Below are 16,159 nucleotides of genomic sequence, written 5' to 3' on the forward strand. Positions count from 1 at the left end.
AAACTAGTTAACAAAATTATACAGTTTTCAGATGTACAATTCCACCACACATAATTTTTACACTGCATTTTGTGTTCACAATTATTTAGATATTTATGTAACATGTAAATCAATATGTAAGTCTCACTCATAAGATGAAGTGGTCAGCATGAAATCACCAATAAAACACCAATTACAAATGCAGACTGATATAGGTATGCAGTATCAGTGACTCTAATATTCTGAATGTTATTGATGCTGTGTATATGATTTTCCAAAATGGAAAAAAGTTTGTATAGTTTCTAAGAAAAGAATTATGATTCTATCTCAATTTACATTGTAGTTGGGTTACTGAAAAATTCTTTGTCTGTCAAAACCATTTATGTTATGTAAAACAGGTTTTGATTCTAGGCTTTGAACATTTATAAACAAAATTTCCACCTACACAAATGTCCGGCAGGACATCTGAAAGTCTAATGACACACAAGAGAATTTTTCATTGTGAGGATTGTCCTACAATTGTATTACTGGGTTCTACCTACTATATATCTATATATATAAAAGCCTAAGCGACCTGACAAATGTCCGACTGTCCAACTGTCTGGTAGCTATGACGTGCAATGACCACCAGGGGCACATGCTCAATGCACAGGCATGAAAACATGGAACAGACTGATGAATCTCAGAGGGAAGGAGGAAGGGAGAGAGGGGAGGGGAGAGGGCAGGGAGAGATTAACCAAAGATCTTATATGCATACTAGAGGCCCAGTGCACCTGTGCACCAGTGGGGTCCCTCAGCCTGGCCTGCAGGATCGGGCCAAAACCAGCTCTCCAACATCCCCCGAGGGGTCCCGGATTGTGAGAGGGCACAGGCCAGGGCGAGGAACCCCACTGGTGCACGAATCCATGCACCGAGCCTCTAGTGTATCAATAATAGCCCTCACTAACTCTGAAATACTATTTAGGGTATGATATTGTCCTGTTTGAACCTTTTGAACCACTGATACAAAGCTGAAATCATCAATAAAAATGTGTGTGTGCTCGCACAAGTGCACACATGTTAATTCATGCCTATGTGGGGGTGCATAACCATCAGGTTTTCAAGGGGGTCCTTTACACTAAAGGACTGAGAATTCCTGCAGAAATACTGTCACATATATCTCTATGCCCTCATCCCCACAATGCACTCAAACAATGTAGAAGTATAGATGCTCCTTGACTTATGATAGGATTATATCCCAATAAACCCATTGTAAATTGAAAATGAGTTTAACATAACTAAGCTACCAAAAATTATGGCTCAGCCTAGCCTACCTTAAACATGCTCAGAACACTAATATTAGCTTACATTTGGGAAAAAATCATCTTGTTGCCGCTTCCCAGCATTACGAAAGAGTATCATACCACATATCACTAGAAAAGATCAAAATTCAAAATTATAAGTACAGTTTCTACTGAATGCATTTCATCCTATCGTCAAGTCAAAATATCACAAATACAACCATCATAAATTCAGCACCATCTGTATGTCACTGAATTGAACAGAATAATTTGTTTTTATGTTTAGAGTTGGTATCCTTTATCTAAAACATCTATGACTCCATCTAAGAGTAGGCATCAAGTTTGTCTTGTCTGTTGCTGTATCCCTAATTCCTATAATGTTGCCTTGCTTATAGTAGGTTTCCAACAAACATTTGTTCAACCAATCAATAAATGAGTGTACATATGAAGTAGCTATTTCAGTACCTATCACATAATAGATGCTCAATAATTTATAGCTGCTGCTGCTATTGTCTTTACTGTCATTATCATCATCATTATTACAAGACCTGAGCTAAATTTACAACATGAGACTTTGTAATCCTCACTTGCTGTAAAAATACTGGATTCACTCCAAGAATAAATGGATGTAGATCCACTAACTAGTTTGGTGACCTTGGTCAGGTTACATTACTTTCCTTCCCAAAGCCTCAGGTTCATTCATATATGTATATATGGCAGTATTGTACAAGTCATGGATGTAATGGTGGTTAATACCAGGCTTTGTCTTTTACTATAGATGTGACCTTGGACAAGTTACTAATCTCCCTTAGTCTAACTTTCTTTATGTGTAAAATGAAGATAATTACAGCAACTAAGTCTACAGAGTGGTTGTAAGGATTAAGTGAGATGGTACAGGTAAATGCTTAGCACAGTACCTGACACAGAGTCAACATTTTAAATAATAACTATGACCCAAAGCCTCAGCCTCTGGCAGATCTTATGAGAAAGCCTTCATCTAATTATGTCAACTCAGATCAATGGGTGCGAAACTGCCAACTTTGAAATGCCACTGCTGGATTGGAGATTCTGATGTGTCTCTGCAGCAGACAGTGCCCCTGCCCATTTGATCACTACATACTGCTGGTCTACTTCTTCCCACTGTCAGGGCCATGATTTGAGCCAAGTCAAAATGGCAGGGGAAATTGAAAGTCACATTCTCTATTTTGACGCACACCTGACATTCTTGAACCTTCCTCCATCAAAATATCATGGTGTGTGTGTGTGTGTAAACCCAAGATAAATCATTTGGGCACTTGCTGTTCAACATTATCTGTAAATATGTTCACCTCTAGCAGAGAAAATAATTAAAATTTCACATAGTTCCTTAAAGCAATATTCTTTTGCACTGGATTTACTTGGATGGTCATGATAATAATTCCCTACATTTGTATTGCTTTGATAGCTTTCAAAGAAATTTCAGATTAGTCACTTGGAAGGATACATCTAATTGCAGGATAAGGAAGATTATAGCCATTCAGCCACTTTCAAACTTGAATAAACAGTTATCTCAAGACTTCTTGACTTACAGTCTGGGGAATTTCTCTTTGGTAGCCTAACTCCTCAGGAAAGACTAAATCATTTACTCCTACCAACAGCTGGAAAGTGATCTATTCATATCCTAACAAAACCTCCACACGTTTTCACCTAGCAAATTCTAGCCACTTTCTGAATAATCCATAACTGACTGTCAGTGTGGATGACCCTGTCTGATTATTGATGCTTTCATTCCTTTCCCTCGCCTCTACATGCAAACTGCACTCTATCCCTCTCTGTCTTGGTCTCTGGCAGTTTGGCCCATTTGTCAATTTTCAATCTTTAGTTATCATTCCCCACCCAGGTGCTTATTATAAACTGCCAGTATATTGCCATGTCGTCCATCTTCTCAGCTTTTGAATCTATTACATGAAAGGTCATATTTCTCTATTCCAATTTCTGCTAATGGCCTTAACAACACTTAATGGAAACAACAAAAAAGGATTTCACCTTTCAAAAGGTGTTGATCAACTTTCAACAAGTTCCCATTAATTCTGACTATGTTTCCAAGGATTAGCCGAGCAGGACTGCTGATGCCCACTACACAGGGGCTACTTCATGACATGCAATGTTCCGCTGGATCCTTTCTGCTGTCTGAGGGCCATTAGTAGTCTGGCAAGTTATATTTAATCATTATCATCTTGCTTGACAAATGGGCTTAGGAGGGCAGTTATCTCCCAAGCACATTAGATGTCCTCTCACAATTGAGTGACACTCCAGGGCTACCAAACCACTTCCTTCTTTTTCCCAAAGCCTAAATCAGACTTTGCAAACTCAGAAATTGGCAAACATCCCCCAGTCCTATGCCATGGTTCTAGTTTGTTTGAGGGAGCTGAGAAAGGATAGGTGCACAGCATGCATACTCACTGAGTTGGTGGTAGGAGGCTGTGAAAATGGAATCTTATAAAGGAGCCTGTTGGTTCTTGCAAACAGGCTTCCAAGACAAGAACCCTAAAGAGTTGCTCTTTAGGCAATATTTATAGGCAAAAAAGACAGAGAGAATCTTAATAAACCTCACACCTTATTTAAAAATACTCAAAATGGATCATGGATGTCAAGCAGAAACACCAGATGTCAACCACTATGATGCCCACTGCATCTTGGTATTGGCATTGTCAAGGAAAACATAATACAGTCAAACACTGGATGGAACAACGCTTTACTGACATAGACAAGGAAGAGCAAGATCAGCTCCAGTAGTGGGCATTGGTCCCTCCTGGCAACCACAGCAGGGCAATTTGCCTACATGCACCTCTCATATCCCTAGAGGGCATAGATAAAATACTAGGATTGACCAAGTATTATATGATGTGCATGCTTAAGCAGAATAAAGCAGTCACATTGAGTCTGAAACAGGGAAAAATATTCCCACACCAGGCCATAAGCATGGCATAGCCTGTGAAAGTTTCTTACCTCTTGGTAAGGAAGTGTTCCAGGTCATCTTTGGGAGGGGTGACAAGTTGTGCAATGAATGCTTTCCCAGCAATGGACTTAAATGTAAAGCATAAAACTTTTTTAAATGTAAGGGAAAATCTTTGGGGTTTAAGGCTAGACAAAGATTTATTAGACTTGACAACAAAACCACAATCCTTAAAAGGAAAAAAAGTTGATCAATTTAACTTTATCAAAATAATTTTGCTCTGCACAGGACTCTGTTAAGAGGATGAATCAATAAGTTACAAAAGTGGAAGAAAATATTTTCAAGACATAGCAAACAAAGGACAAATATTTTGAGTATATAAATAACTAAAAACTCAACCATTTAAAAAATCCACTTAAATTTGGGCAAAATATGTGAACAGAGATATCATGGGGAGGGTACATCAATGATAAATAAGTACATGAAAAGATATTCAATACCACTAGCCATTAGGGAAATGCAAATAAAACTGCAATGAAAAATCACTTCACACCTAGCAGAATGGCTAAAATAAAAAATCACAATAACACCAAATGCTGTCAAAGACATAAAGATACTGTGCCACTCATATATTGGTGGTAGGAATGTAAAATGGTACACTCTGGAAAACAGCCCTGTAGTCCATCAATAGGATAAATATAAAGTTCCTTTATGACCTCGTTATATAAATGAGCCAAAAATGGCTTCAGTATATTGGCCCTCAGTTGTTTATTCTTCAAAGCAAGCCAGAAGTTAGCTCAAAAGCCCACCAGCACCAAGCTCTAATTTTTATATAGCTTATTGTTTAAAATATGGCCCAAACAGGCATCATTTTTTAGCCTTTTGGAGCCTGCTTACTTTGCACACCCCACACAACTGCACCCAACATCTGCTAACAATCTACACTAATAAAAGAGAAACATGCAAATTAACCATCACTCTGCCACTCTGCTACACCCACAAGCCAATCAGAGCGACTATGCAAATTAACCCAAAAAAGAGGGTGGTTAATTTGCATATGCAGATGTGGAGCGAATACTGAAGATGACTGAAGATGGCGGTGGCCATGGAGCTGGAGCAAGCATGAGGCTTGGGTTGCTCCCAGCAACAGAGGAAGCCAAGCTTCCTGCTGGACCTGGATTCTGCTCAAGGAGTGGCTGTGGGCCAGGGCTCTGCTCAAGGAGTGGCTGGGGGCCGGCGACCCAGGTTTCCAGCCAGCCCTGGCCTCCACTTGAGGAGCTGAAAAAAAAAGGAGGGGCTGGGAGCAGCAGGAGCAGAGAAGCCAAGCCAAGCCTCACTGCTGTGGCTGGATCAAAGGCCTGGGCCCCGAGTGCCGGAGGAAAACCGGTGCCAGCAGCCAGAGAAAGGAAGGTCTATTGTGCGAATCTTTGTGCAATGGGCCACTAGTAGATAAGATAAAACTCCTGGACTATAGCCCTAGCTGGTTTGGCTCAGTGGATAGAGCGTCAGCCTGTGGACTGAAGGGTCCCAGGTTCGATTCCGGTCAAGGGCATGCACCTTGGTTGTGGGCACATCCCCAGTGGAGGGTGTGCAGGAGGCAGCTGATCGATGTTTCTCTCTCATCGATGCTTCTAACTCTCTATCTCTCTCCCTCTCTGTAAAAAATCAATAAAACATATTTAAAAAAAAAACAAAACTCCTGGACTATAAAACCCACAAGCCACTACTGTCCTTCAGAGCTCTCTGACCCAGACACTCTACACCAGCAGTTCTCAACCTGTGGGTTGCGACCATCGGAAAACACATACAGCATATCAGATATTTACATTACTATTCATAACAGTAGCAAAATTACAGTTATGAAGTAGCAACGAAAATAATTTTATGGTTGGGTGTCACCACAACATGAGGAACTGTATTAAAGGGTCATGGCATTAGGAAGGTTGAGGACCATTGCAGTCTACACCATACTGCTAAGTAACATCATCTAGACTTGTAAGCTCCCTTTACGATCCTCCCCTCCTCCTGAAGTTCCCTTGTCCTCCTCCCCTCAGTAAAATAAAAAGGGGCAAATTTGGATACACAGAAAGACATACACAAAGGGAAGATTATGTAAAGATATCCATGTGATAGTGGAGGTAGATATGGGATGGACACAATGCAAGCCAAGGATTGCAGGCCACCACCACAAGCTTGAAAGAGTAAAGGAAGGCTTCTACCAAGACAGTCTCATAGGAGCATAGCCCTGTCAATCTCAATACCTTGATACTGGACTTCTAGCCTCTGAAACTGTGAGATAATAAATTTTTATTATTTAAGCCTCACAGTTTGTGGTACTTTGTTATGACAGCCTTAGAAAATTAATGCACCATGGAATATTAGTCATCAATGAAAAGAATGAACTCTTAATAAACACAACTTAGAGAATTATGCTGAGTATTTTAAAAAGACAATCCCCAAAAGGTTATATACTAGTACTGTATAATCCCATTTATATATCACTTTTGAAATGGCAACATTTTAGAAATGGAGGGTAGGTTAATAGTTACCAGGCTTTAGGGACTGGACATGAGGATGGGACAGGAAGATATGGGATGGCTATAAAGGGGAAACAAAAAGGATACTGTGGAAATATTCTGTATCTTGACTGTGGTGGATACATGAACCCACATAAATTATAAATTTGGATAGTACTTAACACACACAAACACAGATGAATACAAGTAAACTGAGAAATCTGGAATAAAATCAGTGAATTATATCCCAATATTTTGGTTGTAATATTACACTATAGTTTTGCAAATGTTACCACTTGAAAAATTGAGCAAAGTGTCAGTGGGTCTCTGAATTATTTCTTACAACTGCAGGTAAACTTACAGCTATAAATTTTTCCATTGAAATAAAGCATCACTTGGCTGTTTAGAACAGGGGTCCTCAAACTACGGCCCGCGGGCCACATGCAAATACAAATATTGTATTTGTTCCCGTTTTGTTTCTTTACTTCAAAATAAGATATGTGCAGTGTGCATAGGAATTTGTTCATAGTGTTTTTTTAAACTATAGTCCGGCCCTCCAACGGTCTGAGGGACAGTGAACTGGCCCTTTGTTTAAAAAGTTTGAGGACCCCTGGTTTAGAACATGCTTTAAAGGGCAAGGGTGAAGGTAGGGGAGGGTGGGGTAAGGGGAAGAGATCAACCAAAGGACTTGTATGCATGCATATAAGCATAACCAATGGATACAGAAACCAGGGGGGTGAGGGCACGAGTGGGGGGATGGGGGGGACAATAGAGGGATAAAGACACATTTATAATACCTTAATCAATAAAAGGGAAAAAAAGGCAAGGGTGACAGAAGAGAGAACAGCTAGGAAACTTTTGCAGAAATCCAGGAGAGAAATGGACGGTGGCTTCAACTAGGCTTATAGTAGAAGGGTAGAAGCAGTGTATAGGGAGAAGTAGTTGGATTCTAGATATATAGTATTTTGAAGGTAGAACTAAGACAATTTGTTGACAGATGCATGTGGGATGTGAGGGGAGGGGGAGTGTCAAGGATGACTTCAATGTCTTAAGATGGAGAAATCTGTAGAGTGAAGGAAAGGAATTGTGACAGGAAAGCTAGGGAAGCTGAATATCATCAGGAGAATAATTGCAGATAGAGAAAAAAAATAATAACTGAGACTTCAATGAAGGTTCTCAAAGAAGGGCCTCAAAAATGTATATCAAAAAGTTTAGGTTACCCCTACTCAGTTTGGCTCAGTGGATAGAGCGTCAGCCTGTGGACTGAAGGGTCCTGGGTTCAATTCCGATCAAGGGCACATGTCCAGGTTGTGGGCTCGATCCCCAGTAGGGAGCATGCAGGAGATAGCTGGTCAATGATGCTCTCTCATAATTGATGTTTCTATCTCTCTCCCTCTCCCTTCCTCTCTGAAATCAATAAAATATATATATTTTTAAAAGTTTAGGTTACCCATCTATGAAAGTACAGAATATCCAAATGTATAGATTGACAGACTACTTTCAATAAGGAGTCTGCAGCCCACATTTTAAAGATTATTGGGCTAGGATATCTTGAGTGGGGGCACGAGCCTCATGACCTGAGTTCATGTGCCATCTGAGACACCAGAAGGAAAGTACTATCTCCTCCCCGCCAAAACCCATTAAACAACAACAAAACAAAACAAAACAAAACAAAACAAAACAAAACAGCAGGTCCAATGTGGCTGCTTTCATAGTCTGCTAATACATCCTTGAATGGACAGATATTTACTGTGAAAATATTGTGAAGAATTACTGATCCTGTCTTTCTACTGGGAGCTTGGCTGCTTCCCCCAGATCTAGCCTGTGAATCTTATGGTTAATGCAGACTCCAGGAGATGTGTAGCCCTGTCTGCCACCTTTACCATCATGCTTCTTGCCCCACATGTTAGCTGGTTCTTAATTCTCTCTACTGGTATTAAAATTTTCCCTCTGGGAACCAAATTAAGACATACTCACAAAGCAAAACTAATGTGCCCTCTGTATGAAGTGTATACAGCAATGTTCAAAATATTGGTTTTGGGGAACTCCAAGCAGCAGACAGTGCTCCCATAATGCCTGTCACTCCTGGACAGGACCACAGGGGGAGTAGAAAAGAGAGAGGAAGGGAGAGATAATAGGGAATCTTTGGGATACAGCTGCCACCTACTGCTGCTCTGCCATGCCTGGAAAAGCAATGAAAGCTGAAGGTAAGTGCTCAGTTTCCTAGGCCCCTGGTGAGACTCCTATATTTATTAAACAAAACAAAACAAAACAAAACAAAATGAAACACTTTATTGTTGAAATTATTACAAATGCCCCCCCTTTTTTCTCCCGTTGACCCTCTTCACCCAGTTTTGCACTATTGTTTGTTCATGGGCTATGCATATGTGCATATAAATTCTTCGTTTAATCTCTTCCCATTCCCCCTCTTTCTGAAATATGTCAATCTGTTGCATGTTTCAATGTCTCTGGATCAGTTTATTTTCTTCCAGGCCAAGAGACATATGAAAAAATGCTCAAAGTCACTAATCATCTGTGAGATTTAAATTAAAAGGACAATTATGTATCACCTCACACCTGTCAGAATGTCTATCATCAACAAATGGCAAGTGTTGGCGAGGATGTGGGGGAAAGGGAACCCTAGTACACTGCTGGTGGGAATGCAGACTGGTGCAGCCACTGTGGAGAACAGTATGGAGTTTCCTCAAAAAACTAAAAATGGTACTGCCATTTGACCCAGTGATCCCATTTCTAGGAATATATATCCTAAGAAATCAGAAACACCAATCAGAAAGTATATATGTACCCCTATGTTCATAGCAGCACAATTTACAATAGCTAAGATCTGGAAACAACCCAAGTGCCCATCAGTAGATGAGTGTATAAAAAATCTGTGGTACATTTACACAATGGAATGCTACACAGCTGTAAAAAGAAAGAGCTCTTACCATTTGCAACAGCATGGATGGACCTGGAGTGTATCATGTTAAGCAAAATAAGCCAGTAAAGAAAGATAGGTATCACATGGTCTCACTCATATGTGGAATCTAATACACAAAATAAACTGATGAATAAAATAGAAGCAGAGATATTGAAGAATGGAACAGACTGGTGAATTTCAGAGGGAAGGTGAAGGTGGGGGTGGGAATGGAGTGATTAACTGGATAACTTATATACATACATGCATAACCCATGGACACAGACAATAGTGTGGTGAAGGCCTGGGATGGGCAGATACGGGGTGGAGGAGGTCAATAGGAGGGAAAAAAAACACAAAGGGGACATCTGTAATACTTTCAACAGTAAAGATAAATTATAAATAAATAAATAAATAAATAAATAAATAAATAAATAAATAAATATCACTTCTACAGAGTGGCCTAACCTGACAAGTCAATCTAAAAATAAAAATAAAAATAAATCCAGCAGTGGGGGTGAAGGCAGGGCTGGGGGGCAGGGGCAGGCTGGGAGAGGACAATGGGTGGGAAGGGGACATATATAATACTTTCAACAATAAAGAATTTTAAAAACACACAAAAAACTCCCTGTTCCTTCCCATTCCAATTACTTTATCACATTTTCTTATTTTATTACCTTCATAACACCAATAGCTGAACATAGAAGCAATTTAGCTTAGTGTTATATTGCCAAATAGCCTGGGTTTGGATTCTGGCTCTACCACTTCTTGGCTCTGTGATTTTAGGCAAGTTATTTAAACACTCAACTTCAGTTTTTTTCATCTGTGAAAAAGAATAATAATAGTATCTGCCTCTCAGTGTTGTTGTAAGGACTAAATAAATTACTACAGGTAAAGTGTTCAGCATAGTGTCCAGCACATTGTAAAACTATCTCTTAATATTTGCTATTGTGGTAGCCAGCCTCCAAAGTGGCCTTTCAATGATCCCCACCTCCAGGTATTCATGCCAGGGTTGGTCTGTGTGATAAGGCAGAAGTGATGGTATGTCACTTCTGAAAGTAGGATATAAAAGTTTTCATCTTTCATCTGGGGGCTCTCACTCACTTCTGCTCTCTTTGTCGGATCACTCACTCTGAGAAAAGGAAACTAATTGCCATGTGAAATAGCCGGTGGAGACGTCCAGGTAGCATGTCAAAAACATAGAGGCCTCTGGCCCACAGCTAGAGAGGAGCTGAAGCCTTCTCACAAACACATGAGTGAGCTTGGTAGCAGATTCCGAATCCTTCATTAACAACTTTACTGCAATCTTATAAAAGATCTTGAGCCAGAACTATCGAGCAAAGTCATTCCTGTCCCTCAGAAAGTATATGGAATAATAAATATTTATTATTTTAAGTTACTAAGGTTTAAAGTAATTTGTTATGCAACAGCAGTTAACTAATGCAGCAATTAAATTATCTTGTTGGTCTACCGGATTATTATCAGCCCTCTCTTCTCTATCTGTAGTATCATTTAATAGACTCCTGAGTTTAGAGTGAGCACAAGCATTTTATGTAGTGATTAAACTTTGGAATTTCACTAGAGGTTTTGGGTAGGTCTTATTTAATTGTTACTATATTATTTCTGGTGTCATAGAAAGAACATCGGGCCAGGAATGTAAAGTATTTTCACTGGATATCTGATTGATCTGGGATAAGTCATTTCATCCCTCAGAACATTCTCATCTTTCATACAGGGAAAATAATACCTGACATACATACCTGTTCTGGTAGTTATTAAAATGAAATGGGACAATAGATGGAAACCCAGTAAAACAATAGTGGTGTCAGGACAACATTAAATTCCCTGTAATAATTGTTTTGTTTTGTTTTGTTTTGTTTTGTTTTGTTTTGTTGTTGATAGCTAGGTGGAAAAAGTCTTCTGAATTTATATATACAGTTATAATTTCTACAGTGGCAGTTTCTCAATTACTAATCTTTCCATCAAAGCAAAACCTTTCCCCTAATGAACCAAGGCATCATTCTCTTTCAATGATTGTAATTTCCCCTGAGCATATTAACTTCCTTCACTCTTAGTTTGACTGTGCAATTATCAATTGTATAATCATAATTATCAATTGTATTTATGTATAATAGCAATGTAAAAAATAGAAAACAATGTTAAGAATCAATTTCACTCATAATAGCACCTAAACATAAAAAATACACTAAGGGATACATTTTGCAAAATATTTTATAAGATTGTATCATAAAAACTATAAAATACTGTCTAGAATATCTAAACACATGTAATAATGGGCCAGGTTTATGAACGAGAAAGCAATATTGATCTCAATTCTTCCCAATTTGATCACACATTCAATGTAATAGCATTTAAAATTTCAGCAGGTTTTTGGAAATTGACAATCTAATTTTAAACCCAAGATAATAAAGGAGAAACAGAAAGAAGGAGAGAAAGAATCACCACCTCCATCCACCACCAAGCTAGAGTACTTATACTAATACATAGCAATAATTAATATAATGCCATAGTAACTAAATAGAGTGTTAGTGAAACCATAGGAAAACAGTTCAGTGAAACTTACTTTGTTGACAGAGGCATTATTGCTACAGAGTGGTGAAAAGATAATGCTGGACCAAGTGAATATCCATATGGAAAAATTAACATTCACCTCTACCTAACATCATATACAAACATTAATTCTAGAAAAAATATAGAAGTTTTATTTCATTTAGGGAGACAAAATTTTTCTTAAATAGGGAACAAAAAACATTAACCTCCCCCCAAAAAAGGACATATTGATAAATTAGACTTCATTAAAGCTAATAATACCTTTTAATAAGACACAAGATAAAAATAAAGACAGTAGAAGGGCCAGCCAGGTGGGACAAGATATGTATACATTCTGACAGATATTCAGAACATATAAAGAACTTCTAAGTATCAATAAAAAATATTGACAAACCAAAGCTTTTTAATAATGGACATGGAAAAAGATGCTCTCGCCCTAACCTGTTTGGTTCAGTGGATAGAGCGTCGGCCTGCGGACTCAAGGGTCCCAGGTTCGATTCCGGCCAAGGGCATGTACCTTGGTTGAGGGCACATCCCCAGTGGAGGGTGTGCAGGAGGCAGTTGATCAATGTTTCTCTCTCATCGATGTTTCTAACTCTCCATCCCTCTCCCTTTCTCTCTGTAAAAAATCAATAAAGTATATTTAAAAAAAGAGAGAAAAAGATGCTCTCAACATTATTTATCAGAGAAACATAAAGTAATAAAGAAAGATACAATACATTTAGGCCCTGGCTGGGTACCTTCAGTTGGTTGGAACATTGTCCCAATGTGCCAAGGTTTCAGGTTTTCAGGTTCCAGCCCCAATCAGGGCACATACAAGAGTCAACCAATGAATGCATAAATGAGCGGAACAACAACTCTCTCTCTCTCTCTCTCTCTCTCTCTTTTCCTCTCTCTCAAAAACAAATCAATAAGAAGAGAGACATTTATCCTAACACCTTCCCAATTAGAATGTCTCAAAATTAAAAGTACCGGCAATACTGTTAGTGAATATATGAAACAACTTGAACTCTCATACATTGCTGTTGAAGTGTCAAGTTAATGCATACACTTTGGAATATGCTTTGGTGATGCAGATGTATATGCATGTAAAAAATGGTCGCCAAAGCCGGTTTGGCTCAGTGGATGGAGCGTTGGCCTGCGGACTGGGGGGTCCCGGGTTCGATTCCGGTCAGGGGCATGTGCCTGGGTTGCGGGCACATCCCCAGTGGGGGATGTGCAGGAGGCGGCTGGTCGATGTTTCTCTCTCATCGATGTTTCTGACTCTCTGTCTCTCTCCCTTCCTCTCTGTTGAAGGTCAATAGAATATATTTTTTAAAAAAATGTCAAGGTGTACACTTAAATTTGTGTATTTTACCATTTCTGAGCTACATCTCAATAAAAAGAAAAAAAAACAGAAAAATGATAAAAAGACATGAGACAATAGTGAAAAATTGCAAACAACACGCATATTTGCTTTTATGAAGAAATTAGTATTAATTTTGCAGATTTGAGAACAGTATGTTTTGTTAAAAGTCCATACCTTTTAGAGATGCATCCTGAAAATTTTGTGGATAAAATGACATTACATATGGAATTTACTTTAAAAAATCCAGTTTGGTGGGAGGCAGTAGATGGGAGTACAGATGAAATAAGACTGAGTATGTGGTAATAATTACTGAAACTCAATTATTGGTAAAAAGGGGTTTCAGAGATTCCTTCTTTTTGGAGAAACCAAGATGGCGGCATAGGTTAGCCGGAGTTTGCTGCCTCGAACAACCACTTCAAAAATACAACTAAAAGGTGGAACGGACATCACCCAGAACCACAGGAAGGCTGGCTGAGTGGAAGTTCTACAACTAGGAGGAAAGAGAAACGCATACGGACACTCAGAGGAGGCGCAGTGCTGAAGTGAAATACTAAGGCCATCATGGAGGGCAGTGGCCGGATAAGGGCAGAATCTTACCCTGACAGCAGCACTCTGGTTATTGACGTTGCTGAAAGAGATGATTCTGGTGTTTACAACATAAATCTGAAAAATGAAGCTGGAGAAGCACATGCCAGCATCAAGATTAAAGTTGTGGACATCCTTGATCCTCCAGTGGCACAGAATGTGACAGATGTGGGAGATGATTGGTGCATCATGAACTGGGAGCCTCCTGCCTATGATGGAGGGTCCCCAATCTTAGGATACTTTATTGAAAGGAAAAAAAAAAGCAAAGCTCCAGATGGATGAGGCTGAACTTTGAGCTCTGCAAAGAAACAACTTTTGAGCCCAAACAAATGATTGAAGGCATGGCCTACGAGGTCCGTATCTTTGCCGTCAATGCCATCGGCATCTCCAAGCCCAATATGCCCTCCAAGCCATTCGTTCCTTTGGCTGTAACCAGCCCCCCTACACTTCTGGCTGTTGACAATGTAACTGACACCACTGTCACAATGAAGTGGCGGCCCCCAGATCAGATCGGTGCCGCAGGTTTAGATGGCTATGTGCTAGAGTATTGCCTTGAAGGAATTGAGGACTGGATAGTTGCAAACACAGATCTGATGGACAAGACCAAGTTCACCATCATGGGCCTGCCCACGGATGCAAAGATCTTTGTGCGTGTGAAGGCTGTGAACGCAGCCGGTGCCAGCGAGCCCAAGTACTACTCTCAGCCCATCCTTGTGAAGGAAATCATAGAGCCTCCAAAGATTCGCATCCCACGGCACCTGAAGCAAACCTACATCCGCAGAGTTGGAGAAGCTGTCAACCTGGTGATACCTTTCCAGGGAAAACCAAGATCAGAATTAACTTGGAAGAAGGATGGTGCCGAAATTGATAAAAATAAAATCAACACTCGCAACTCTGAGACTGACACTATCATATTTATCAGAAAAGCGGAGAGGAGCCACTCAGGGAAATATGATCTGGAGGTCAAAGTGGAGAAATTCGTGGAAAGCGCATCGATCGACATCCAGATCGTGGACCGTCGGGGTCCACCCCAACTTGTGAAGATTGAGGATGTCTGGGGAGAGAATGTTGCCCTATCATGGCCACCACCAAAGGATAATGGAAATGCGGCCATTACAGGGTACACGATCCAGAAGGCTGACAAGAAGAGCATGGAATGGTTCACTGTCACTGAGCACTATCACTGAACCCATGCCACCATTACTGAACTGGTCATAGGCAATGAATACTACTTCCGGGTCTTTGCTGAAAACATGTGTGGCCTCAGTGAGAATGCAACAATTACTAAAGAGAGTGCTGTGATCGCCAAGGATGGTAAAGTCTATAAAAATCCAGTGTATGAAGACTTCGATTTCACAGAGGCGCCCATGTTCACTCAGGCTTTGGTCAACACCTATGCTATAGCTGGGTACAATGCCACTCTGAACTGCAGTGTGAGAGGAAATCCCAAGCCCAAAATAACCTGGATGAAAAACAAAGTTGCTATTGTGGATGACCCAAGATACAGGATGTTCAGCAACCAAGGGGTCTGTACGCTGGAGATCCGCAAGCCCAGCTCCTATGACGGAGGCACTTACTGCTGCAAAGCAGTCAATAACCTAGGGACAGTGGAGGTCGAATGCAAACTGGAGGTGAAAGGTGGACTTTCCTTCTGCAGGCTCCTCTTGCAAGGTGTACCTCCTAACATAATTGAGTCTTATATGCGAGATTTGCACTCAAGCAATCCTGAGGAATACTAAGGGCCCAGCCACTGACCCTGTACTCTACTGCTTTGAAATATGGTTGCAATGAGAAAGTGTTGTCTGTGTTAACACCAGGCACCCAAGTGTGGCTGTTTTTTGTTTTGTTTTGTTTTGTTTTCTTTTCTTTTTTTTCCTTCTAATGTTGAAGAAGAAAAAAATATTTGCACAAATTGCTTCATTAAAAACTGTAAACAAAAAAAAGGGATTTCATTACACTATTATCTCCATTTTTCGTTTGATTGAACTTTTCTATAATAAAAATGACACCCTTTATTCTAAAAAAAAA

At 39.9% G+C, this 16,159-nt stretch overlaps 1 protein-coding gene across 1 annotated transcript in view; it reads left to right on the forward strand.

Annotated features, from left to right (window-relative positions):
* LOC118654416 (myosin-binding protein C, slow-type-like) overlaps nucleotides 1–15,906 on the forward strand; it is an 89,103-nt gene extending 73,197 nt beyond the window's left edge. Inside the window, 2 exon segments of the mRNA XM_036305740.1 lie at nucleotides 14,102–14,383; nucleotides 14,386–15,906. Of these exon segments, the coding sequence (XP_036161633.1) occupies nucleotides 14,102–14,383; nucleotides 14,386–15,870 (1,767 nt within the window). The 3' untranslated portion in view covers nucleotides 15,871–15,906.
* Nucleotides 15,907–16,159: the final 253 nt, after the last annotated feature.

This window comes from Myotis myotis, unplaced genomic scaffold, assembly GCF_014108235.1.
Source record: "Myotis myotis isolate mMyoMyo1 unplaced genomic scaffold, mMyoMyo1.p scaffold_m19_p_4, whole genome shotgun sequence".
Classification (NCBI taxonomy): domain Eukaryota; kingdom Metazoa; phylum Chordata; class Mammalia; order Chiroptera; family Vespertilionidae; genus Myotis; species Myotis myotis.